Below are 25,936 nucleotides of genomic sequence, written 5' to 3' on the forward strand. Positions count from 1 at the left end.
GAGAAAGAAGGGAGAGAAAAGTGCAAAATGAGGATGAGACCCAAATGTTGAAAAAAAGGGAATGAAATGAAAAAGAATATTAAAATGAATGCCAATTACAAAAAACCTTCAGGTAAAGGCAGAGCCTTGCTGGTGGCTGGCTCAGCATGTAAGTTTGACCTTCCTGGCTCCCTGCCCTCCACAGCACTGTCAGTTTTAATAAGCTGTAATCCCACAGCTACGAGCGAGACTAATCAAACTGCAGAGAGCAGCCTGTTCCTAATCAGGAAGGCATAGGATAATCATTTAACTCTGTGGTTTCTCAGTGAGCTCCAAGCTGCCTTGACAGAAAAAAAAACCATCCTGGATAAGATAGTTGCTTACACACTCTAATCTTGACCTTTTGGTGATCTTTGTTTGAAATTTTTATTAAAATGCTTTAATTACACAAGTATTTGGCTTAAAAAATATTTTAGAAGAATCTTTTCCCTTTCTGCCCAGAGAATAATGAATCGCTCCCCCAAGACATAGGACACCTCAGACATCTGTTGATTCCGAGTCCACTTGAACTGATGGCAAACCAACCCTTTCAACGCCATTCAGGACATGATTAGAGTCCCCATACTGGGGGCAAAAGGAACTGGGGGACATGGAATGGCAATTCACGTTGAGCACCTACAGGTGCCAGCATGGGACTGTGGGCTACATAGGCCAGTGCCAGCCATTCTCCCTTTGGGGGGGGGGAGCCAGGGCCAAGCTGCAGTAAAGTTCCAGAAGCACCCCTCACCTCAGGCCATGTGGCCCTTCTATTCTCTCCTCCCTTCTCTTAAACCCCTTCAACCCAGGGGCAAGTCCTAAGAAGCCATTTAGTGTAATGGTTAAGCAGATTTTTAGTCAGATGCAGCTGAAGTTTAACTTGGGGGTTGACTGGTGGTAGGCCTTTAGGCAAACTGCGGGAACTTCCAGAAATTCCTGGTAGGTCCTCAGGCAGGCTACTCAACCTTCCTGAAATTCCGTTCTTAACATAGGAATAATAATATAAGCGCTTCACAGCCACGTCCTAAGGGTCAACAAGATATATATACGGAAAGCACTTACCTAATGTGCCTGATACATTAAAAATGCTCCCTAGGTTGTGGTTATTATTTTTATTATGTGCTAGCATGGTCTTAAGGCCCCTAATTATATAATTTAAAGAGACAGGTACATTGTTGAATCTCCTTGGATTCTGTATTCAGTGTTAAGTACACTAAAAACAGTAAGTGCACATGAAATAAATGTAGAAAAAAAATCTTTTTCCCAGTGGAGAAAATTTCTAGTATCATGGAAATTTAATGTTTTGTTTAAGACTCACTACTATTTACAGAAAAGAAGACAGTATATTTTTTTAATTAAAAGTGTTTATTGGCTATTGGCTTTAATAGACTTACATTAAAGGAAACATTTTTTTCAAATGTGCTAATAAGAAAAAGACCCAGAAAAATGAACAATGCTGGACAGGATATTCAGTCTTTTGAACATAAATAAAACTCATAAATTTTATACGGATTCTGGGATATTTATTAATATTCCTCTAACAATAGATTTGGCACTGAACAGAATACAATCATATGAATAAGTCTAATCTATTTGAAAGCAATCAGCTCCTTGAGAGCCGAAACTTTCATAAATACCCTTGCCATTCATGGCAGAGAGATTACAGGAATGCTACAAACCTTCCTAAACCATTAATAAAAAAAAAAATTTGATACCTGACACATAAAAACATAGTAACCACATAATAAACACAATGTTTAATGCCCATTGAAATGAACAAACAGCAAAATATATTCTAATAATGTAAAACAAATATATTCCATGCTCCTATAAAAACAAAGGCATCTTTTTGGTTGTTTTTACAAAAGCTGTGTGTGTACACATGTGTATGTATTCTTACAGAAAACATGACGAATAGAGGAAAGCCTAAAGAAAATGAAAATCACCTGTCGCACCAACAACATGAATGTCACTCCTTTGGTGAGAGCAGAAAAAACTCAGAATCAGAGGTGATCCAAGGTTTCCCAGCCTCAGGATCTGCTGATGCCAATTCACCAAGCACTTGAAAATTCACAGGTCAATCTCTTCTGGGCTCTCAAACCTCTCTACTATTGTCTGATTCTGACACTGCTGCATTTTTCACCAGGCCAACAGTGATCACAAGGACACAAGAATGCTGACTCCAATCTAAAACTTTTTGTTCCCCAGTCATTAGAGCTAGATGGAATTTTAGAGTCCATAGGTGCTATCCACCATGCCTGTACCTGTTTGCTCAGGAGGAAATAGGCAAGGAGAGGTTAGTGAAGTGATTTGCTCAGGTGTCACAGCTGAGGAGAAGTGAAACGCAGTCTTATAATTGCCAGGCCAGGGCTCCATCCAAGTGAGCAGTGAATGATGTGTAGTGATGGGGCTACACTTGTCATGTGGTTAGACTATTAATGAGCCTGAAGGGTAGACCACGGTGGATCTGTATGACCAGACAAAAGCATCTGGGCAAACTTTTGGCTTATAAAAGGTCATTGCATGGGTTCTAGGCAGACAAGTCACACACAGATCATGTGGTCAAAGGAAGGAGTGTGTCCTGGGAGACTGATCATAGGAGCAACGTGTAAGCCCCACATTCCATGAAGATGCAGGCCTGGTTAAGTCCCAAGAACCTCTTCTGCTTGACTGCAGTATTGGGGCAGGTTGGAAGACAGAAGTGTTCAAGAGGCCCCTGAGAATATAAGAATTAAAACTAGGAAACTCTTAAATCAGCCAGATGGCTTTTATAGTCAACAGCCATGTGTCTACAAGTCATGCTGCTCATGACCAATCACCTCCTTTCCAGCTCTGATCTAACTCAATGAACCCACACAATCTCCTCAACCCTGCTTCAAGGCTGTCCTTTCTCATCTAAAGCCTTAGTCTGTGACTAAATGAATGTCCAATGACTAAGAGTTAGCATTGAGGGGTGCCTGGGTGGCTCAGTTGGTTAAGTGTCTGACTCTTGATTTTGGCTCAGGTCATGATCTCACAGTTGTTGAGATCGAGCCCTGTGCCAGGCTCTGCGCTGAGCATGGGGCCTGCTTAAGATTCTCTCTCTCCCTCTGCCCCTGCCCCTACTTGCGTGAACGTGTGTGTGCGCACGTGCTCTCTCTCTCTCTCAAAAAAAAAAAAAAGGCATTGAAATATTAAAGGTCATGGTTTAATCCTTTCTGATCAGTTGTGGTCACTTAAGTCTTTATAAGAAATCTCATTCTCATGTAGGCAGAGTTTGATACAAACATTCCTTATTTGCGTAGACCTTATTCTCAAATACAAATGATTAAAGCTAAGATCGTTTCCTGTTCTCTTCTTCCCGCTTGACAACAGTGGGGCAGTGTTGGTGTAAGGAGTCTGACTTGCGTGTGCCAGGTCTCAAGATGCTTGCCTGCAGATGAGCTCTTTCAACTGTGCCAGTCTGTCACTTCTTAGTGCTTCCCGGATGGAGTGGAAAAATCCAAAATAATGTTCAAAGTTGTGCATCATAAGCAGGACCCCAGCCAACAGCTCGTTGGTCACCAGCAGGTGGTGGATGTACGCACGAGTATGATTCTTACAGCAGTAACAGGAACACCCTCTCACAAGTGGATCAAAGTCCTCCTGGTACCTGAGAAAGGAAGTTACAATGATACTCCAGAAAGTGAGGAATATGAGAAATCTGCAGCCTAGGCTATCTGTTCCGCTGGTACATAACCAACAGTTAATAACATCACTGGCAAATGCAGTGCCAGCCACCTGCTTAAGATGACAACGTGGTGACAAGCTAACACAGGCTCGGGAGTCCTCCTCTGCCAGGCAAGACGTCCTGGACTGAGGCTTACGCAGCAGCACCAGGAGAGTCACGTGGTCACTCCCTCAGGCCAAGCTTTGTCAGTCACACTGTAAGGGCACACAATGATAGCGAACGCTGTTGTGATTAATGGCACTTTTCTCCCACTCGCCACCAGAACTAGGACCCAAAGACACGATATACAACCTTTCACTTGCACAGATTCCTGTGGTTTACAAAACACTTTGACGTAGACTGTCTCACTTCACCTCTGCAACCACCTTTGGAGACAGGCCTTTTTATTGTCACTTCCTGATGAAGACTACCAGGGGGGTCAAGAGGAAGGGCCTCATAGCTACCATGCCTACGTTTGATGCCTGGCTCAACTCACCTAGGCGAGTCATTTAACCTCCCTCTGTGTCTTTACTTTCTCATCTGTAATGGTAATACGTGTAGTTACTTATTACCTTAGAGACTTATTGTAAGAATTAAATGAGTAGATATAGCAAAGGATTTGGACATTGCTGGGCACATAGTAAGCACTACACGTGTCACTTTTTCTCAGCTATTAAGTAGTTAAACAACTTGACCAAGGTCATAGAGTCAAGAGCAGTGTGAGGATCTGAACTTTAGGTCTAGTACTGACAATAAGAAAACTATAATTTCCAGTTAAATCTATAGTGTAAGGGAATTTTAGTAGTAACCCATTCATATTACCCTAGCATTTTAAAAACAGAAATGAACCTCACTGGCCATTTTCCAAGAAGTTAAATGTAGTAAACATCACCATTTCAGACCTACAATCAAGAAGCTCATCTAGAATATAGATTAGACTGAGGATTTTCATATTCTCTGATAAATTTTCAAGTCTGTACTATTATTAGATAGACATAAATAAGTCTGAATCCCTAGAATGTTCCTTCACATAAGACCAAAAACACCCCAGCACTAAAGTGAGAGTACCAAACTCACAGAAATACCCGTCACTAGTTCACTAGTAATTACCACTTTAGGCCAAATACAAAGTTACAAGATCTCTTAGTTCATTCTTTATAGAGGGAAATATTTTATTAAGATTTATAATCTGTATATAACCAAGATGACCTAAGTTCCTTAGAATTTAAACACTTTGTTGTTTTTTATCTTGAAATCTTTATCTTGCTCTGTCATTATTTAAAGTAACTGGAAAGAGTAAAAGATACCATACAATGTATTTGGCCTAATCTTTCTGACAGTTCTTCTAAAACAACCGTTATCTAGCCTTGGTTTTCTGACAAGACAAAGTACACAAATTCATCTGTAGAAAAAAAAGAGTTTTTCTGGAACTGAATTTGAGAAGGCCTAAATAATATCCAACTATAAATATTTTATGAAGTCATAAACTGAAAAGGGAACAGTTACATAAACTTTTAAAACAGACTGAAATTAAAAAGTCAGAAATCAAAATCCAAACTTAAAAAAATTTCCTTACTTTTTTTCCTTCAGATTAATTTCAAATGATGTAATTTCTTGGTTGCAACTGGTTGTTTTAATTTTCTTAGTTTGATCCACATATTTTATTTCTTCCTGTGTCCCATTTTGTTGCAATACTGAAGGACAAACCAACAAAAAGTCTTGAATGAAAATCAGATAAAGAGTGGCCATTGGGAGATTTTTATTTTAGTTACTATTTTATGTCCATGAGAATTTATCCTAAGGAAATTACACAAGGAAAGTAGTAATATGGACCAAGATGATCACTGTCATATTCTCTAGAATATCAAAACTTGGAGATTCAACAATGTCTAAGCAAACTATGGTTACAAGTATGTAATATATAATCTTACTGTCAAAGAATGATTTTAAGAAAACAGATGGGGAGTGAGAGTGTGTGTGTGTGTGTGTGTGTGTGTGTACATGTTTGGAGGGGGTTGGAAATCTATGTGTGTGTGTTGGGAGTTATGTCTCATCATAATGTACATACAACAAATTAATTGTGCCTTGTAACTGCCTATGCTCCAAATAGATTAAAAGTAGAATATAGTTTTAATTTATGTATTCTGTATGGAGTCCTGGGAAGGAACTCAGATCATCCAGAACTAACTGGGGACTTGTTCCCTTGAACTGTTTAAGAAAGAATGTTTCTGGATTTATAAGAGAAACAGCAGTCACTATGCAAAGAGCCAGCTGTCCTGAACAGGGGCAAGTAGAGAAGTATTATTGGGAAGAAGTAATAACAAGTTCAGGGTTGACCCAAGGAGAATGGACAGACAGTACTAAGAAGATAATTTTGTCCAGATCAAAGGAAAAAAAGAGAAGTGACCTCAGCATTGAGGCTGTTACAATTTTGCTGCCATGAATTTGTATGCTGATGTGAGAAACTACAATAACGCCCTGGCTTTTTGGAAAATCCTTGTCACTAGGGGGAACTATATTAGCTCCTATACAGGGAACTTACTCCTTTGTAATTCTCACTTTGTAACTGGCAAAAGACTTTAACTTACTGTACACACATACATACACAAATATGATTATTAATACTTTAATGGAAAGTGTTCAGTTTTCCTAATCATGAAGAAACATCTTTCTCTAGCCAAAAAGGAATTTGTTTGTTCCAGAGAATTCAATATCAGGTTCTTTGTAGAGTTTTGCATATTCATGGTATAGAATAATGCTTACCCATGTCCTTGTGGAAATAATTAAGCTTGTAAATGAACATTTATAGAGTTTGTGGTATGCTTTTCCATCAGCATACATTATATTCTGGTCAGTTTAAAGGATAGTAAAACTGACCTCCTTTATGTAAGAATTTGAGCAAACCAATGTGTTTCCAGAAGTAATTCAATTTAGGTTAATGGTTAGTTGGCTTTACAAAACTATAACATCTTCTGGATGAAATTTTAATAACTTCTGGGGAATAAATGAACCTTTAAGAAGTCTCTGGCCTGAGTTAAAGGCTGGTGGTGACAGAGGAAGGGCTCAAAGGACAGCAGGACGCGGGAAGGGAAAGCCCCCTGTGAAGGCCAGCGGGCGGACTGGGCAGGCAACAGCCCCCTGAGAAACTGGGACCCCAGCCTGACGCCTGTATCCCATATCCCAGTTCTTTTCCTACTGTCAATTAAATGTCAGACTCTGGAGCTGAGTTTCTTGACTTCTAACTAGACAATAAAAGAAAATGGTGGTACTTCAAAGCAATATTAGCAGAGGAAAACAGCTTTCACATCTCCATGTGTTAACAAAAACCCAAAAAAGCAAAAGTAACACTAGTATCAGATGAGGTAAGACTCTCTGTATTTTGATAGCATGGGGTTGGCAAAAAGCAGACAAGAACTCTTTTGTGAAAAACTGAATTAACTTTTACTAAGCAGTTCAAAGGTTTTCTGTCCTTAGATTTTCATCACTATTCACTCTGACTGTTCTTTTTTCAGATTGTTAATAGAAAGCATTTTGTTTTTCTTGGTTCTGCTCACTATAAGATCACTTCCAAATAACTGATGAGCTACAGTGATAGCACAAAGGACTGACCGGGTTCTGTGTGCCAACATGCCAGAGCATACAGATAAGAAACAAAAATGTAGTTTTATAAAAGGCTGATGTTACAGTATGCACATATCTCTGGCTTGTGACTCAAAGCAAAAATGAAGAGGAAATAGAAGATACTCGAGGCTATCACAGAGACTAACTTCAGAAGACCTACACGTCTCTTCAGGGTTCGGCTGGTAATCAAAGCTGAAAGTCAGGGCACATCCCCGCTCGGTCACTTGATATGGGAAGAAACTCTCAAATAAATCCACTCCTCTTTCAATACACTTGAGCACCTCATCTGGCCGGCTGACTCCACAGATGAGCCTGTGAAAACAACAGTAAAAACAGTGACATGAGGACAATGCCAGGCTGCGTGGCGGGCAACAGATAATAAAGCATGGTGGAAAGAATGTAGGGCTTTGGCAGCAGAGGGGCCTGGGCTTGAATCCCAGCTCTGCCTTTTATTTACTTACTGTGTGACTTTGGGAAGGTCTCTTAACCATTCTGGGTTTTAGTTTTCTAACTGTAAAAACAAGATCAGTAATGCATACCTCACAGATGTCTTATGAAGATTAAGGAGGTATTTGTAAAAACACACAGTGTATGTAGTTTCAGGTTCCAAAGAGAAGTGCAGTAAAGGTTAGTTTCCGTCCCCACCCCACCCCCCATTACTTCCGAACAACCTCCCTAGCCTTCGACTGAACTTTAAAGCCTATCTATATACTCCACAGGTTTTTCTTAAGGGTGCAAACTATATGTCAACTATACTTCACAATTTTTAAAAAATTTAAAAAAAAAAAAAAAGAGTGCAAAGCTGTGTGCTTTACTTCCCCCTCAAATACTTTCCATGTTTTAACTGTATTTTCCCTATAGTTTCTTTCTTATAATTGGTTCAGGAAAGACATTTTTATCTATTGTATTCTTCATAGGTTCATTTACAAAGCAACTCTCTCAGAATTTAAACTCTGCCCATAGGATCTAAAACTCTAATTGGCTTTCTTTATTCTTCTGTATTTTCTCTAGTAACAAAAAGTCTACATGGACTGAGGTGGTATTTTCAGAGGTAATGGGTAAGGCATTCTGGGAGAGTTAATCACACACTCAACCAGATTTTGCCACTAACACAGGAAGGGGAGGCACCCTGGATCAGGGTTGGCTGGCTGGCTGCTTTTCTTAATGTTTGTTTTTCTACCCATGGTCCCTTTTATGAACTGGCAGAGAAAAGCTTACAGACTCCCTTATTTCTGAGAGAAGTCCAAAAAAGTCTTATGTAATATTAAATAACCAGAACATTTATATATACGCCATTTTTTCTGACTACAGTTTCCTTCAACTAATGTAATGTTTTAGAACTCCTCTCCAACTAAAGCTGGCATTTCTACACACGTATAGGATGAAAAACAATCCCAGCACTCAAATCCAGTAACAGACATCTGTGAGCACTTAGCTCAAAGAAGTCTAGAAAATGATGGAAATACTAGTGCTGAATTGTTATCTGCACCAGAACGAGATAAGCACAGGAGGGTGAGCAATGAACACAAGAGAGCTAGGTTAAAACCATGGGACAAGTGCTGGGTGGGCTGGCGGAAGTGTCTGGTCTGGCTGTTCACCTCTGTGTCCCAGGGCTGTACACGTGTGTGAAAATTCATCAAGCTGTCCATAAGATTCATATACTTTATTGCAAGTTATCCTGCCATTTTTTTTTTAAGTGGTAAAATTTACATATACCATATACCATCCAACAGCCCAAGAGGTATAATGCAGCATCCTATAATCAAACCTCTAAATAGATCTGTAGGAAAAAAGCATGAATATTCATACCACGTTGGATAAAAAACTAGAGATTAAAAAAAAAACAAATATGGTGGTAGTATAATAAGAAAGACATCAGCTGCACTAGGAACCTTGGGATTTTTAGCTTTAAATCTTGTAGGTCATCTCCTACACCAGTACATACTGAATCCTGTGTTTCTGGAAAGAACTAGCCCCATTAGTGTTGCCAGTCCCCTTGATTTCAAAAAATGACACTAACTACCTGCCTCAAATCTAAGAACTTCTTCCAGGTTCTTATTATTACTACAGCCCACCTTCATTCTGCTAGTCACCCCCAATCTGTCCTCAACTTCCCTTGATTAAGGCCAGAATTCTACATGACTTTATTCCTATCCCCAGGGGCCATGTTATAATGGATAAAGAATAGTTGCACTTGGCACAAAAATGAGGGGAAACAGTATAACACCTGCCCTCCCTTATGAGGATCAAATAAACTAGTTCACATGGCAATTGTCCTCGTCTATGTTCTGAAATCAAAGGCAGGACAGCTGTGATGGAAACTCTTCCTCTGAGCCCAGAAAGGACATAATCAGTTCATCAAAAGACATGCCCATGTAGAGACTCAGCATAACATGCAATCACCAGCACCCTTGCTCTGAAGCCCACGAGGCGTGGCCTGAGTCCTAACTGAACACTAGCCTGGGTTTGTCCTCCGGCAGCTCTGCAGTGACTGATGACAGCAAGTACAGTCTAGTTTCCAGGGTTGTTGGATTCCCTTGAAAGCCATCCAGAAGGAAGCCACCTACAGGCCGCTTGGCTGTCTCTCGTGCCGACCTCAGCCTCTCTTCTACCACATCTCCACCTTCAATTACTCCAATGATGGTACTTTTCTGAAGGACCTAAAGGGAGAAAAGACAATGCTTTTAACTGTTTCCAGCAGTGGAGACCTTCGTTTATATGAACTTTACATGGAAGACCAACGGAGAGAAGAGATCTCAGTGCAGCTACTACAGCTGAAGCATGAAAGGGGGAAGATGCTCCTTCCTCCCTGACAACTTTAGGTCTCCAAGCACCACAACTTGAGCTCCCTCCTTCCTGAGAATCCTTAGGGCTCCAAAAACCACCATTTGAAAGCCACTCAAATAAATAAGAAAAGACTGAGGAGAAACTGAGGCAATCAGCACATGTAGTCATGTTTGAGCTTAGATTAAATTAACATACACTGAGCAAGTACAAGAGGGAAAGGACAAAAAGAACTGTTTTGTTTAAATGACTATTCAGGCCTGTTTAGGCTCTAACTAACTAACAACTCTCTTAGTTAGAGATGACTTAAAGAACTTTATGGCTGGGGAGCGCCTGGGTGGCTCAGTTGGTTAAGTGCCCGACTTTGGCTCAGGTCATGATCTCACAGTTCATGGGTTTGAGTCCTGTGTCGGACTCTGTGCTGACAGCAGCCTGGAGCCTGCTCCTGATTCTGTGTCTCCCTCTCTCTGTACCCCTCCCCCACTCACACTCTGTCCCTCTCTCTCTAAAAAATAAACATTAGAGGCACCTGGGTGGCTCAGTTGGTTAAGCGTCCGACTTCGGCTCAGGTCATGATCTCACAGTTCATGGGTTTGAGCCCTGCGTCGGGCTCTGTGCTGACAGCTAGCTCAGAGCCTGGAGCCTGTTTCAGATTCTGTATCTCCCTCTCTCTTTGACCCTCCCCTGCTCATGCTGTCTCTATCTCTCTCTCAAAAATAAATAAAACATTAAAAAATTTTTAATAAAAAATAAACATTAAAAAAAAGAACTTTTACAGTTGGGATAACGAACTGTCTATTTGGGAAAAATTAAAACTACCTTGCACACCAGCCTCAAAAATAAATCCCACAGGGCCCTATAATCTAAACATACTTGAAAGATACAGTCAAGTTTTTATAATCTTAGGGTAAGGAAGGCCTACCTAAGCAAGCTAAAGTTTAAGAAAAAAGGCTAACATATTTGAGTACAAAATCATCAAAACTTCCCTAGTGAAATATACTCTCAACAAAGGCAAAGGAGAACTCACTGCTTGTCGGAAGAGATACCATACTATACTTATACCATAGAAAAACCTCCAACAAATCTTCTAAGGAAACGACAACCCCACAGAAATCTGGGCAGATATATGAATGTGAATAGGAACTTCTGAAAAATACATGTGAATGCCCTGTACACATATGGAGAGCTAACTAAACCTCACCCGTAAGGAAATACAAATTGGCAACAATTAGGTACCATTTTTGCCCATCACACTGACAAAACAGTTAAAAGACAGATAGTGACACAGTGGAAGAAAAAGTGTTAGAGAAATGACACATACTCTGATAACAAAAGAAAGTGAAAATTCAGCTTTTTGTGAGAGCAAGTAAACAAAGCTTGTCAAAATGTGGATGCTTTTATCCCATGTCCTAAAATTCTACTTATAAGAATCTCTCTTTCTCTCCCTCAAAAATAAACATTAAAAAAATGTTTACATAGGGGATGAATCACTGGATCCTATTCCTGAAGTCATTGTTGCACTATATACTAACTAACTTGGATGTAAATTAAAAACTAAAGATAAAAAAAAACCCACTGCTATCAAAAATAAATAAACAAACAAATAAAATAAATCTTTTTTAAAAAATAAAAAAAAAAAAAAGAATCTCTCCTACAGGAACATTCATTCATAAGCAATAAGGTATATATATTCACAAAATATTTAGAATAATGAAAAACTGGAAACAAGTATACATTAATAGAGTAAAGGCTTAAATTATGATACATGCATAGTATGGCTTCCTACTCAGGTGTTTTAAAAAGATGCAGTGAATACAACAACATATGCATTGATAAGAAATGCAATTCTGAGATATTGCTAAACAAAAACAAGCACATTTCTGAACATATGATCATATTCGTGTAATAAGAACCGCACACAGTCATGCATGTATGTAAAAACTATGTGTATGCAACTAAAAAGTAAGGTTTGCATGGAAACACACGAATCGACAGTGGCTCTCTGGTAGAAGAGAGGATTGGGGAAGGAGCCTGGAATGCTGTGAAGAGGGAATTTCGCTTCTCAGTTTAAGCAGGAGGGACACAATTAGAAGGAACACTTGGGCTGCTGTGTGGAGAAATGAGTTAAGAGTAAGTATGGCTAAAGGATGGGTAGGAGGCAACTTTAATAATCCAGGTAAAAGACCAAGAGGATCCAGGCTAAGGTGGTGGCAGTGGGGGAAGGGGCTGGGGGAAGGATCTGAAAACTCATCAGAAGGTACGATCCTCAAACTTGACCAATTAATTGCCCAAGGAGATGGTGAAAAGTCTGGGACGACTCCTGGCTCCTGTTTTGGAAGTCCAGGGAGAGGATGAGAAGAGCAAAGATAGGAAATTCCAGGAAAACAGTGGAGGGTGAGGCAAGATGATCTTTCTGTTTTGTGCATTGTGAGTTTGAGGTATCAGCCGCTGAGTACACGAACCTACAGTTCTGGACACGTGTGACACAAATGTGACTGCCCGGCTAGAATGACAGATGCCTGGCGCACTGCTGCCGCTCCCCATGGCAGATGGGGCTGACAGATAACACTCTTCCTACTGTACCCAGGCACAGCTCCAAGCACCTTGGGATGAAACCCACTTGCCATCCCTGACCTAGGAAATATGTGAAGAAAAGAAAGCCAACAACGGTATTTAAGTATTTAAGGGCATTCAGAATAAGAGGATCCAGGGGTGCCTGGGTGGCCCAGTTCATGATCTCGTGGTTCATGAGTTTGAGCCCCCCATCGAGCTCTGTGCTGAGAGCCCAGAGCCTGGAGCCTGTTATGGATTCTGTGTTTTCCTCTCTCTCTGTCCCTCCCCTGCTTGTATTCTATCTTTTTCTCTTCCTCTCAAAAGTAAATAAACATTAAAAAAAAAAAAAAAAAGAGTAAGAGGATCCAGTGAGGCAGAGGTATGCAGATATACAAAGTAGGTGGTTACACAGGCCTGCCCCTTTCCATGACTGACACAGCCCTATCTGAAAAACCTCCTTTCATGGATGTAAGAAGTATAATCATATAACTTATTGTCTAAAATGGAATATAGGTGTTCTCTCCTCCAGCCATCCAAGAAGCTGGAAGGAGAGAAGCCTAAGGGGAAGAAGGTAACTCTAGCTTCTCCTGTCATGAAAGAGGAGTCCGAGAAGGTGGTCAATTCCCTGTTTCAGAAAAGGCCCAAGAACTTTGGCATCAGACAGAACATCCAGCCCAAAAGGGATCTCATGCACTTTGTCCAGTTGCAGCAGCAAAGGGCTCTTCTCTATAAATGTCTAAAAGTACCTCTCACAATTACCCAGTTTACCCGGGACCTTGGTCTTGGACAGCCACACAGCTAGTTAACACTTAAGCTTGCCCACAAATACAGACTAGAGACAAAGCAAGAGAAGCAGAGATTGCTGGTCTGGGCTAAGAAAGCTGCCGGCAAAGGGCTTGTCCCCATTACGAGGCCACCTGTCCTTTGAGCTGGGGAAAACAAAACGGCTCAGCTGGTAGTGACTGCACGTGATGTGGGTCCTATTGAGCTGTCTTCCTGCCTGCCATGTATCCTAAGATGGGGAGGGTCTCTACTGCACCCTCAAGGGGAAGGCCAGGCAGGGGCATCTGGCCCACAGGAAGACCTGCACCACGTCGCCTTCACACAGGTTAACTCGGAAGACAAAGGAGCTCTGGCTAAACTGCTGGAAACCATCAGGACCGATTACGATGACAGATATGATGAGATCTACCATCACCGGGGAGGCGACATCTGGGTCCAAACTCGATGTTGCACGTTGCCACGTCGGAAAAGGCAGAGGCTAAAGAAGTGGCCACGAAACTGGGCTAAGGGTGTGCTGTTGCACTTTCTGTACATAAAAGTAACAAAAAGTTCCCTTTCAAGAAAAAAAATTGGACACATGTAAGAGTAATAACCATGTAATAATCATGTCAAGACAATAGCATGATTATAGGGATAGCGAAAGGGACCAACACACAGCAATAATATGAAATGGTAAGGCTGACTCGCATGGGAGAGGGGCTTGAGGCTCATCCAGCTGTTCTAATAATCATGCTGTCACAGTCCTTGTCCTCCTTTCTACTCATGCAAACATTACTCATCCTACAAGGATAATTACCGGCTCAAAACAATTGCTAGTGAGCAACGCTAACAATTAAGACCCACGGCAATGTCCCCACGATGAACTCTTACTGCAGATACTGAGTGTTCTATTCAGAATGACAACTAAGTTTCCTCTGATCATTTCATGTATACTAACTTCGTTAGCCAATTATAGTTTTTACCGGTAAACTTAAGACAACAATGTCCGTCAGACTCAATGTGCTGTGCCACAGTGGGACCTGACCATTGCTCAGGATTACTCCACATCAATGATGTCAATGCTGAATTCTCCCCTCCGGTCACATCTTCTCTTCTCTCATCAGCTTTGCTCTCTCCTAGTGAGCTTTACTCACTCTACTGTCAGGTTCTCTGATTTACTGCCACAGCTTCCTCCTCCCCACCCTGTCATAACCAGCCGCCACCAACAAGCATTTATCGAGGGCGTCCTTGTGTCAGGCATTCTACTACATGATGGAGACACAAAAATGACCCCGAGAAACTGAGTTTAAGGTCACAATATAATAAAAAAATCATTGTACTACAATGTGACTTGAGCTATATAATATGACCACATACAAATGAAAGGGGTGGCAAAGGATGAACAGAACTTCCTAGAAGGGTCAGGGACAGTTTCCTAGAACGATGAATGGAATGGAATGAGCCAGATCTAGAAGCAATAGAAGGAATACAACTGGAGATAAGAAAAAAAGAAATAGTCCAGAAGGAAGTCTGTGTACAGCCCTGGCAGAATGACATAGGGTAACACTGCAGGAAACTGCAAGTGACTTGGAAGGGCCAGAGTGCCAGCTGCAGCCAGCCCTGAGCTAGAGGAGTGGGCAGAGGCCAGGTCACAGCAGGCTGTCTCTGCCACATACACGCTGAATGGAAAGTTATTAAATTATTTTTGGGAAGTGCATGTAGGCTCATATTTGTGTTTTATGAAGATCTCTGACAGCAGGGCTGAAGAGGGATTGAATGGAAGTGAAAACAGAGACAGAATAATTAAAACGTAATTGTCCACATACGAGATGATGAGGTTATTATGCCTCTAGGTGATGATAAGAAGGAAGGGGAGGAGGGGGCAGATCCTAGAAATCAAGAAGGATTCTTAGGAATCAAGAAGAAGCAAACAGTTGAATATTAAATTGGGTATTAAATGGAGCCTTGAAAGACTCAATTTCTGGGCTGAGGAACTTGGTGGCTTCTATGAACTGAGAAACAGAGGAAAAGAAGAGCTCTGAGGAGATCAGATACTGAGTTTGGTTACCTCTGAGTTTGAGGTGCATGTGAGGGATATTCTAATACAACTCGGCTAAAGTCCACTTTATATAATTCTGAAGCTAAGCAGAGTGATTTTGATTATACATGCAATTTCAGAATTATTCAGCAATTAAACCTAAGGGGAGGCTGCCTGGGAAAAAAATCCAGAGTGGGTCAAAAAGGAGCCTAAGACAGAATCCTAGAGAGCAAGAATACTTATGGCTCAGAAAAAGACAATAGGAGAGTAAAAGAGAGCAAGAAGTGAGAAGCAGAGAAGCAGGAGAAGGAGAAAAGGAACATAAATGAGTAAGGGTTTCAAACAGAAAGGAGTGGTGAGCAGTACAGCCTTACCTCGGACTCTTCCTGCAGCCGGAGACAATTATCTAGGAAGAGAAGTGATCGATCAACAGACTTTCTGGCTCTTTTTATGGAAGTTGCTTCCTCACAAGATGCCTCTCCATCTGAGAGACACTGAAACCAGTCTGGCTGAAGGGTCTGCTGAATTGCCATGAACTTGGACGCAGTCATCTCCATTCGTCCCCCAACACCCCACACAGACACAGACTGTCATGGAACAAAATGACGAGGAATCAGCAAGAGTAAAATGCAAACAAAAAGGATAATAATAAAATGGTAAAGCAATAGTGAATTTAATTCTTCTTTACAAATGGACACATGGTGGCCATTTAATATCCTAGATATGGTGGGTACAAGAAGCTTCCTGCACCATCTTCCAATTTTCCAAGGACCTTATAGCTCTTAGAGAATTCTGCAGTGGCCACAGAGCCAGCTACTGAGCTAGCCCCAAGAATTCTTTGTTATTCTCTCTAGCCCAGTCATTCATTCTCTGAGACCCCACCCCATGCAGGCTGTTCCTAAATATACAGCAGACACCGCTCTTTCTCTGTCTTCGATCACATTGTTCCTTTTGCCTGAAATGCCCTTCCTTTACTTCTCTGCCTGGTAAACTACTACTGCATCCTTCAGGACAGAATTGAAATATCATCTACTGTATTGTGCTCTCCAAGCCTATCTGGGCATAATCCATCACTCACTCTTCTAAGCTCTTACAGCAATTTGTACTTCTTTCTTTTATAGAAAAGTAATACTTATCACACCATTGTATAGTTGTCTGACTAGAGTATCCCAATTCATGTTTGTACCCCAAAAGCCTAGTCTAGACTCTTACATAGTATTGAAGGTTAGTTAAGTGTTTACTAGATTGAGTTAGATACAGATTTAAAAAAAATAGTCAGATAATACATAAGCATCTCTATACAATGTTTCTTTCTTGGTTACTCCTTCCTCTACAGTATCTTTCTTCTTAGAAGAGATTGACAAGGACATAAACCGGGAAGCTACATACATCTTTTTTATTCTGGCCTAAGGCTTAATTAAGAACACTATTTAGGGGCACCTTGGTGGCTCAGTCAGTTGAGCATCCAACTTCGGCTCAGGTCATGATCTCGCAGTTCATAGGTTTGAGCCCTGCGTCGGGCTCTGTGCTGACAGTTTACTCAGCACCTGGAGACTGCTTCAGATTCTGTGTCTGTCTTTCTCTCTGCCCCTCCCCTGCTCACACTCCATGTTGCTCTCTCTTGCTCTCTCTCTCAAAAATAAACATTAAAAAAAAAAAAAAGAACACTGTTTAAATGAATCCTCTTTCCTTTGCAAGTAGGCAGATGACAGAAGTAAAAATATTATCTTTTGGATTAAAATTACAAAATAAAGTTTAAAGCAGAATAATTTAAAATACTTAGGCAAGATTAGGAGACATTGTTGACATCAATGAAGCAGGTGCAGGAAGAGTAATTGCATTTGTAATGCAGCAGTTTAGACCAGGGCCTGGCCCGAATGTAGTCCCCAGGGACAAGACCAACGTGCCATGCCTCAGGTGAAAACTTTTAACGAAGTCCTTTTGATACTGTTCTTCACTAGCTAAAATCTCTGGCTGTGCACCCAGCTTCTTCAAATTCTGTTCTAAAAGCAAGCAGTATTACACTGAGATTCTACTATATATAGTTATACATGTGATAACACTCATCAGCAACTTTCCTAGCACTTCCTGAGGTTGTTAAAACTACAAATAAAGCATGGCATAAAAAAATTATTGCTTTCTACCATCACAGCAATTTCTCTTTTTTGCCATGTACTTGACCCTCCTTCATCCCCCAATCTGTTGCAACAATGAAAATGCTGAGGACATATTCCTTACCTTAACCCCCTCCACAGGCAACCAGGCTCTAATTCCTATAAACCACCCATCCCACTATATTCATAGAAATAAGGGGAAGGTCTGAGGTCAGGAATGGGCTAGCAACCCATACGGTGGGATCCAGCACTGGAGAGATACAACAGGCTGACCATCTGGGACAAAGCTCCAGCCTTGGAGGCCCTTCTGAGAACACACCTTGTTCGTTACATAACCAGCTGGGCAGGGGCTGACTGGATCATGCAGGGAACAGTACAAGAGCGATTCTGGCATGCCTGTATAGACACAGAAAAGAACTCTTGAAAGCACTTACATCAACAATTCACTGTGTTGTAACAGAGTGCAGCTTTATAAGTATACTGCTGGATAAAGCAACTCTAAACATAGTAAACTGTTCATACCCGATCTTAGAATTCTAAGAGGCCTGTCAACATGAATGAAAAGGTCACCTTTAAAACCTACTCATCTGGGGGTGCCTGGGTGGCTCAGTCGGTTAAGCGTCTGACTTTGGCTCGGGTCATGATCTCACGGTTTGTGGGTTCAAGCCCCATGTCGGGCTCTGTGCTGACAGCTAGCTCAGAGCCTGGAGCCTGTTTCAGATTCTGTGTCTCCCTCTTTCTCTGACCCTCCCGTGCTCAAGTTGTCTCTCTCTCTCTCAGAAATAAATAAAACACCAAAAAAAACAAAATTAAAATAAATAAATAAATAAAATAAAACCTACTCATCTGTAAAAAGAATTAATGGTTCATATCAAATGACTAGAGGTGCTACAAAGAAAAAGTGTATCTTAAAGTATGAGATACAGTAAAAGTATTTAGTGGCACGTTGACCCTACTTGATTTGTTCTGAAGAAAAATTTGATATCAAGTATGTTCGTTCTAGGTATCATCCAAAGGAACTAGCTACTGGAAAGATGAAATGATATGGTCTCATTAATAACAAAGGTAATCTCATTAATAACAAACCCATCAAACATCATGGGACTTCAGGGCAGAATTACAGGGAAGCTAGAGGATACTGAAAATGGATCAAATTCTCAGTAAGTTTCATGGACTTAAGATGACAATTTCTGAGGTTCTTTAGTCAAAAATACAGTCATTAAAAAAAAATCCAAAAAAGTGCTTACTAAACCATATGTGCTTAAATTTCATATGCAACCCTGCTTTTTACTAAAAAAGGATTTCACTGAAAAAAAGATGAAGAAAATAAAGCAAACTAGAAAATAAAAACAAAAATAAAAACAACTCTACAGTTCCCCACCTATTTTCCACAATTTCAGTTAGTATGGTAATCCCTAGAAAGCTTATTTAGCTATTTTCACTCAATTGTACATTTATATACTTACAATTACATATTTAAGTATATATATATTTATACTATATATTTATAATTGTATACTTTAAAGCTGGTTTTAAAATTGGTTTCAGTCCAGGGGTTCCTGGGTGGCTCAGTTAGTTAAGTGTCCAACTTCAGCTCAGATCACAATCTCATGGTTCTTGAGTTTGAGCCCCGCGTCGGGCTCTGTGCTGACAGCTAGGAACCTAGAGCCTGTTTTGGATTCTGTTTCTTCCTCTCTCTCTGCCCCTCCCCTGTTCATACTCTGTCTCTCTCTCTCTAAAATAAACGTTAAAAAAATATTAAAATTGGTTTCAGTCCAAGGAAAACATTACATAAATTGCTCTACTGAAATACAGGGCCTTGTGACCACCACCAAGTTATCATACAGTTTCCCTCAGAAGCAGAGGACTGAATAACCAATGGAAACAAAATTTTCATTCACTTAAGTGGGTCTTAGATATTGGGAGAAAGCTTCAGGAGAAAGTTATCTACAGAAGACTTGATTCTCTAGCTGGCACTGCTAAGCTTTTCCTATAAACAAATGGATAGATACATCTGCATATAAAATCCTATTTCTGGAACAAAAGATAATAAATATTAACATATGAAAATATAGCTATATATAAACACTTCATCTTCTGCTTTATGTTTTAGGCTCAAACATGGCTAGACTACTTTGAAAGTTAGGTTATGTCTCATGCAGCTTTTTACCTGTGGGTCTTTGCTCTGTGCCTGGTGTGTCTGCTCACACCTGAGTACTTCTACCACTGTGCCCACCTCCTGACCTGGTTAACTCCTTTTCCTGGACTCAGCTAAGATACCCCTTATCCTCTGTCTCAAGAATCCTTTCTAATCTAGTTTTACCTCCTTTCACATGCACCCTGCCCAGCAAGTTATGTGCTCCTCCCTCTGGGCTCTCATGGTACATGGACATATTCCTAATCCTGCAAATGTGGTCACTGCACCTACTACAATTACCTGTTTATCTTTATCCCAGAAAGGCTCTGAGTTCCACTGGGGAAGCAACTATTCCTATTCATCTTTGAGTCCCCAATGTGTGCTCTTAGATGCCAAATAAATGCTCATTAACGAATAAGTAAATGTATGAATGAAAGATCAGTCAATAGCACCTCCAAACTTCAAATTAATACATCACAAGACAAACACAAATGACAATTAATTTTTACCTATAAACTTTCCAATTCCTTCCTTATATTCTGCCAAGACCTCATGGTGTTCCGCCCTGTGAGCAAAACAGAAAAATACATGATAATGAATTGTACAGATACTCTATGCAACAACCGAAACCCACTCTTTGCACTGAAACAAGCTATGTGACAGTAGATGTAGTCTTGAACAACAGAGTACTTCTGTTGCCATTATTTAAGAGTTCCAACTCATTAGGCTGTGTTCATTAGCCAGAGTATAGGTCTTCACTTTATAAATGTTTCTGTGGGAACAGAAACTGGCAAAGATCAAGTGCTTCCAATGCCAGATTTTCTTGTTCCCGTATTAGTAACACAATACTGCAGAGTTATTTCATCATATAGCAGGTTCTTCAATGAAGGATAAGGCCAATATGTACATTACATAAAATGATCTAACTCCATTAGTTTTGTTTGCATAAAATAGTACTAGCAAGTACATGTGCAGATACAGGGAAAAGTTTAAGGCTGGTGCATGAAGACAGACTCCAGAGTCTAAGTTTAGTTCTTATCTAGCATTCCCTGTCTGTCATCTCTGGGAGTAATGGCAATGAGAGCCACCATACCTGTACAGTTGGATCAGAATAGTGAAGCAGCTCTGGTATATAGGTCTGGCCTGTGGCTTCTAGATTAGTGCCAGATGATGGATAATATTTGATCTCTCTCTCCTGATTTCATTCTAAAAATCTACAAAGTTTTGTACATATAATCAAAAAAGTCTTTTCTCCCAAAAAACAAATAATCCAGTGAAGAAATGGGCAGAAGACATGAATTAGACATTTTTACAAAGAAGACATCCAAATGGCTAACAGATACATGAAAAGATGTTCAACATTGCTCATCATCAGGGAACTACAAATCAAAACTACATTAAGATACCACCTCGTACTGGTCAGAGTGGCTGAAATTAACAACTCAAGAAATTACAGATGTTGGTGAGGATATGAAGAAAGGAGAACCCTCTTTCACTGTTGGTGGGAGTGCAAACTGGTGCAGCCACTCTGAAAGACAGTGTGGAGGTTCATCAAAAAAATTAAAGATTGAATTACCCTATGACCCAGCAATAGCACTATTAGGAATTTATCCAAAGGATACATGAGTGCTGATTCCTAGGGCCACACGTCCCCAATGTTTATAGCAGTGCTTTCAACAATAGCCAAATTATGGGAAGAGCTCAAATGTCCAACAACTGATGAAAGGATAAAGAAGATGTGGTGTGTGTGTGTGTATGTATATATATGTGTGTATATATATGTATATATACATACATATGTGTATATATATAACGGAATACTTTCATTTGGCAATGAAAAAGAATGAAATCTTGCCATTTGTAATAACATGGATGGAACTGGATGGTATTATGCTGAGTGAGAAAAGTCACTAAGAGAAAGACTAATATAGTATGTTTTCACTCATATATGGAAGTTGAGAAACTTAACAGAAGATCATGGGGGAGGAAAAAAATACGTGTGTGTGTGTATATATATATATGTATGTATATATATATATATATATATATTCACAAACAGAGAAGGAGGAAAACCNACAATAAAGGATATATATATATATCTTTACATACACATACATATATATATATATATCTTTACATACATATATATATACACATACATATATATATATATACACATACATATATATATATCTTTTCTCTTTGCTATGCCTTATTAAAGCATCTAGGCTGCTGTCAGAGTTGGTACTTAAATGATCAGGTCTAACACTTACAGTGAGGACAGTGTAAGCTGAGTCATGGCAGGAAGCCCGTGGATAGCATGCAGTGTCTGATGGGTCAGGTGTGGGGCAGAGCCGGTCTTGGTGTACAGAAGGCAGGCTGGAATGTCCATGGTGAGGTCTCCTGTTTTGCCCAGGTTTTTTATTTTTCCTAGGCGACAGCCATTGACTACCTTGGTAAGACTCAGCTTCATTCTAAGAGATTCCTCTAGGTCCTGATAAGAAAGGAACAATAAATTCAGGAGTCCCATGACATCTAAAGGCTAAGCATTTTACAAGGAAAGTAACCCTACAAGATGATGAATGACAGCATATTTATTACTACTTCCAGTCTACAACTGTTTTAGATAGCAGGAAGAGAGAAATGGGAAAAGACCCAGACAGAATAAGATACCTTCTCCAGAGTCCTAGAGCAAAGTGAATACATCAACCACATTTAAATTCAGTCACGGAATTTTTGTCTGTGCTGCAGAAGAACAAACAGAAGGACAGGAGTAAAGAAGAGTGTGCACTGATTCACCAAATGCTAACTTTCAGCTGTGAAAATGTGTATAGAGGAAGGCCACACAGTATGAGCCATACTGATTTCTGATTTGATTCATTTTTTTCTTTTTCTAATTTGAGAATACTAAGCAACATAGCAATTTTTCCTAACATGTTGTTACATAAAGAAAGCAGGTTCCAGGGGCACCTGGGTGGCTTAGTCAGTTAAGTGTCAGACTCCTGATTTCAGCTCAGGTCATGACCTCACGGTTCACGGGATCGAGCTCTGCAATGGGCTCTAGGTTGACAGGGCAGAGTCTCCTTGGGATCCCTTCTCTCCTTCTCTTTCTGCTCCTCCCATACTAGTGCATGCATGCTCTCTCTCCCTCTCTCTCTCTTAAATAAATAAACACTAAAAAAAGGTGTTTATTAAATTGCATGGAACAATATACATGAAAAGATAAACAGAGATCATCTCTGAGAGGTGACATTATCTGCCAATTTGTTCTTATATTGTGTCCAAATAGAGGTGAGAAACTGCATGCAATTCATAAGCAATTTAGCATTACTTTTATCAGGGATCTTGGTGGACTAGCCCCTTTTATGTGGCAAACCCTGGAGCCTGATTTTGTCCACATAACCAGCACAGATCCACCCTCCGGGTCAGGTTCAAACAAACTAATCTCAAAGACTGAACAACCAAATCAGAATGCACATAATTTAATCTGAGAACCAAAAAGGAAAGAGGACTAGTTACTGCGTTCATGACCTACAGGGTGCCACATAGAAAGCCAAATGCCACGTGAATATATTATCTAGAATACGAAGGGTAAGTAATGATTACATATATAAAGATAACTGAAAGGAAACCCACTGGTTCTCTAAAATAACCAAACTCATATTCTCCAAGCTTAGACCCAGGACTCTCCAAGAGGCAAGAAACAGCTAGATCTGGAAGCCCAGACTCCTGACCTCCAAGACTTACCTTTCTCTCAGGACCTCCTAGTCCTATCCTTGTGGAAGAAAACAATAAACGTGTTCTAGGAGTTCCATCTTTTTACAGAAGAGCCTCAAATGTGACTAATCATCCACTCACTCCTGAAAACATTTTCTCTTATCTCCCCTTCCCACTCTCTCCTCAATTGAAAAAATAGCTTTCTTCATTCTTAGCCCAAGGTCTGTCATTAAGTTCTTGGGAGCTCTAGAGGACACTGGCCACTATGTTCTTAGATGCAGAGATGGGTTCTCCTGTGATACAATGCACAAAAGTTTATTCCCGATACTGTGAAAGGTAAAATTCAAAATCCTCAGAAAGATACACAGAAATAGTGAACTTTAAAATACTAGAAAATTATAACAGAAGATGAGACAGAGACTATTCAGAGGGAAAGTATTCTAAAATCTTACACTATTTGGGAAGAGGGGAGAGATAATGAATAATGTCAAACTGTTAAGTATGTGTGTTAAAAATTTTAAAAGTAAACATTAAAAGATTAATACAGAATGCATAATTTCTGAACTCACTGTGGAGGGATGAGGGATGATAAAGAAAAATTGGTTACTATCATGAAAGGCAAAAAAGAGGAAAAGACACCAAAAAGCTAATCAAAAATAGAAAACGCAAAATAAGATGGTAAAAGTAAACTGAAATATGTCAGTAATCACAATAGAAGTTAACAATTTCAGATAATGATAACAGCAGTAAATAACATTTATTGGGCATATACTGTCCTTTACATATTAACCCTGCTAAAATATATCATCATATCAACCTCATAAGACAGATGTGATTATTAAGTGCATTTTACACATGAGAAGACTGAGGCTAATGGAGTCACCATTTGGAAAGTGGCAGAGCCAGGACTTAAATCATAGAAGTCTGGCTCTAGAAGTTGTACTCTACTAGGCTGGCAGCCTGTTCGGAGTCCCATCTAGTCCATACACATGTGCAACGTTTACATATTAACTATAATGTTATGATACAATTTTATAGTCATATTTTTCATATTGCTATAGTGTTCTTATTGTCCCTGTTTTCCCTTATCTTCCTTCTCTGCCTCTGTCCCTTCTCCCAGCCTCTGCAACCTTTCTCCATACTCATAGGAACATTTAAACATACTCATATATGGAAAGGGAGTTTTTAAAAATTTTTCTAATGTTTATTTTTTAGAGAGAGAGAGAGAACATGCGAGCGAGTGAGTGCGGGGGTGGTGCAGAGAGAGAGAGAGAGATACAGAATCTGAAGCAGGCTCCAGGCTCTGAGGTGTCAGTACAGAGCCGGATGGGGAGCTTGAACTCACAAACCTGGAGATCCTGACCTGAGCTAAAGTCCGATGCTTCGCTTAACTGACTGAACCACCCAGGCACCCTGGGTGGAGACGTTTTCTATTAAAAATGGAAAAATACTACACTGTATGCATTTCTCTGCAATTTGCTTTTCTCCTAGGAGAAAATGGGTATCTTTCCTAAAGAGGAGACACAGAATTAACTCACTCTTTTAAAATAACTACTTCGTGATATTACATAGTTTGGATGTGACACAATTTATTCAACCATCACCTTGTGATGGGCACTCAAGTTACAGAGGGGTCCTATGATCTCTGCAATAGTCTGAGGGCAGAGCTTCCCCGATCTCATTTCCACCCATCTCAAATCTACTTTGCTTTATGTTTCCTGGCAAAGTGCTATGTTTATGTGGATTTTTCATCATCACAACACTCCAGTGATTTAGGTACTATCACTCTCAGTTTGCCGATGAGTAAATGGGGGGTCCGTGCTGTTTTAAACAAGTTGCCTGAGGTCAGCCACAAGGCCAGGTTCAAAGCTCCCACTGTAAGATACCACCCTGCCTTATAAACCTATTTATCCTAGAAGGTACTGTCCCCGGGAACATCTAAGTTCTGTCAATAAGGATGGATTTTTCTTCACTCCATGGGTCACCTCCAGTGGCCTCAGACCCCCCGAAGCCCTGAGCTCAAGGATTCGAGATCTTCCCAACCCTCCCAGGTACCCTGTGACTTCCAGGAAACACTTCCGGCTGAGAACTGGATTCTTGAGCAGAGTCCAGTCAAAAAGGGGCCTTCTTCTCTTAGAGGTGAAGTGAAGCTTACACGATTTGGGAGAGTCTGGATTTAGAGAAGCCAAGATCCATCAGAAGAGCCAGAAAAGGGAAGGAGAGACATGGCAGGAGTACAACTACCGTTAAGGCAACACAGCCAGTAAGCGTCTGGGAGCGACGCGACTCATCCACTCGCAGTAGCCCCCATTTTATGAGAAAAAAGAGGGACTTACCTGCACAACTCCCAACTTTTTTGGCCCCGGGACCCCTCAAACTCGTCGCAGTTCGTCACCACGTGTCCGGCTTGCAGGATTCTCGGCCCCCTGAACCACCGCCTCCGATGCAGAGCCAATCAGGGAGCATTGCGTCATCACCGAGCGCCAGTGAAAGGCAAAGGTAATCTC

General features: G+C 40.4%; 1 protein-coding gene across 2 annotated transcripts; it reads right to left on the bottom strand.

Annotated features, from left to right (window-relative positions):
- Positions 1-1,390: 1,390 nt before the first annotated feature.
- On the bottom strand, positions 1,391-25,844 carry QTRT2 (queuine tRNA-ribosyltransferase accessory subunit 2). Of its 2 annotated transcripts, XM_077771857.1 has the most exons (9): positions 25,766-25,844; positions 21,986-22,206; positions 20,222-20,277; positions 17,895-17,971; positions 15,836-16,048; positions 9,785-9,984; positions 7,485-7,636; positions 5,280-5,397; positions 1,391-3,646 (listed from the first exon to the last, which is right to left on the bottom strand). In XM_077771857.1, the coding sequence occupies exons 2-9, from the start codon at positions 22,183-22,185 to the stop codon at positions 3,415-3,417; spliced, it is 1,248 nt and encodes a 415-aa protein (XP_077627983.1). In that variant the 5' UTR covers positions 22,186-22,206; positions 25,766-25,844; the 3' UTR covers positions 1,391-3,414. The 2 variants fall into 2 exon arrangements, with proteins under 2 accessions (XP_077627983.1, XP_077627984.1); XM_077771858.1 differs by lacking the exon at positions 21,986-22,206.
- Positions 25,845-25,936: the final 92 nt, after the last annotated feature.

Source organism: Crocuta crocuta, unplaced genomic scaffold (assembly GCF_008692635.1).
Source record: "Crocuta crocuta isolate KB4526 unplaced genomic scaffold, BGI_CrCroc_1.0 scaffold56, whole genome shotgun sequence".
Taxonomy (NCBI): Eukaryota; Metazoa; Chordata; class Mammalia; order Carnivora; family Hyaenidae; genus Crocuta; species Crocuta crocuta.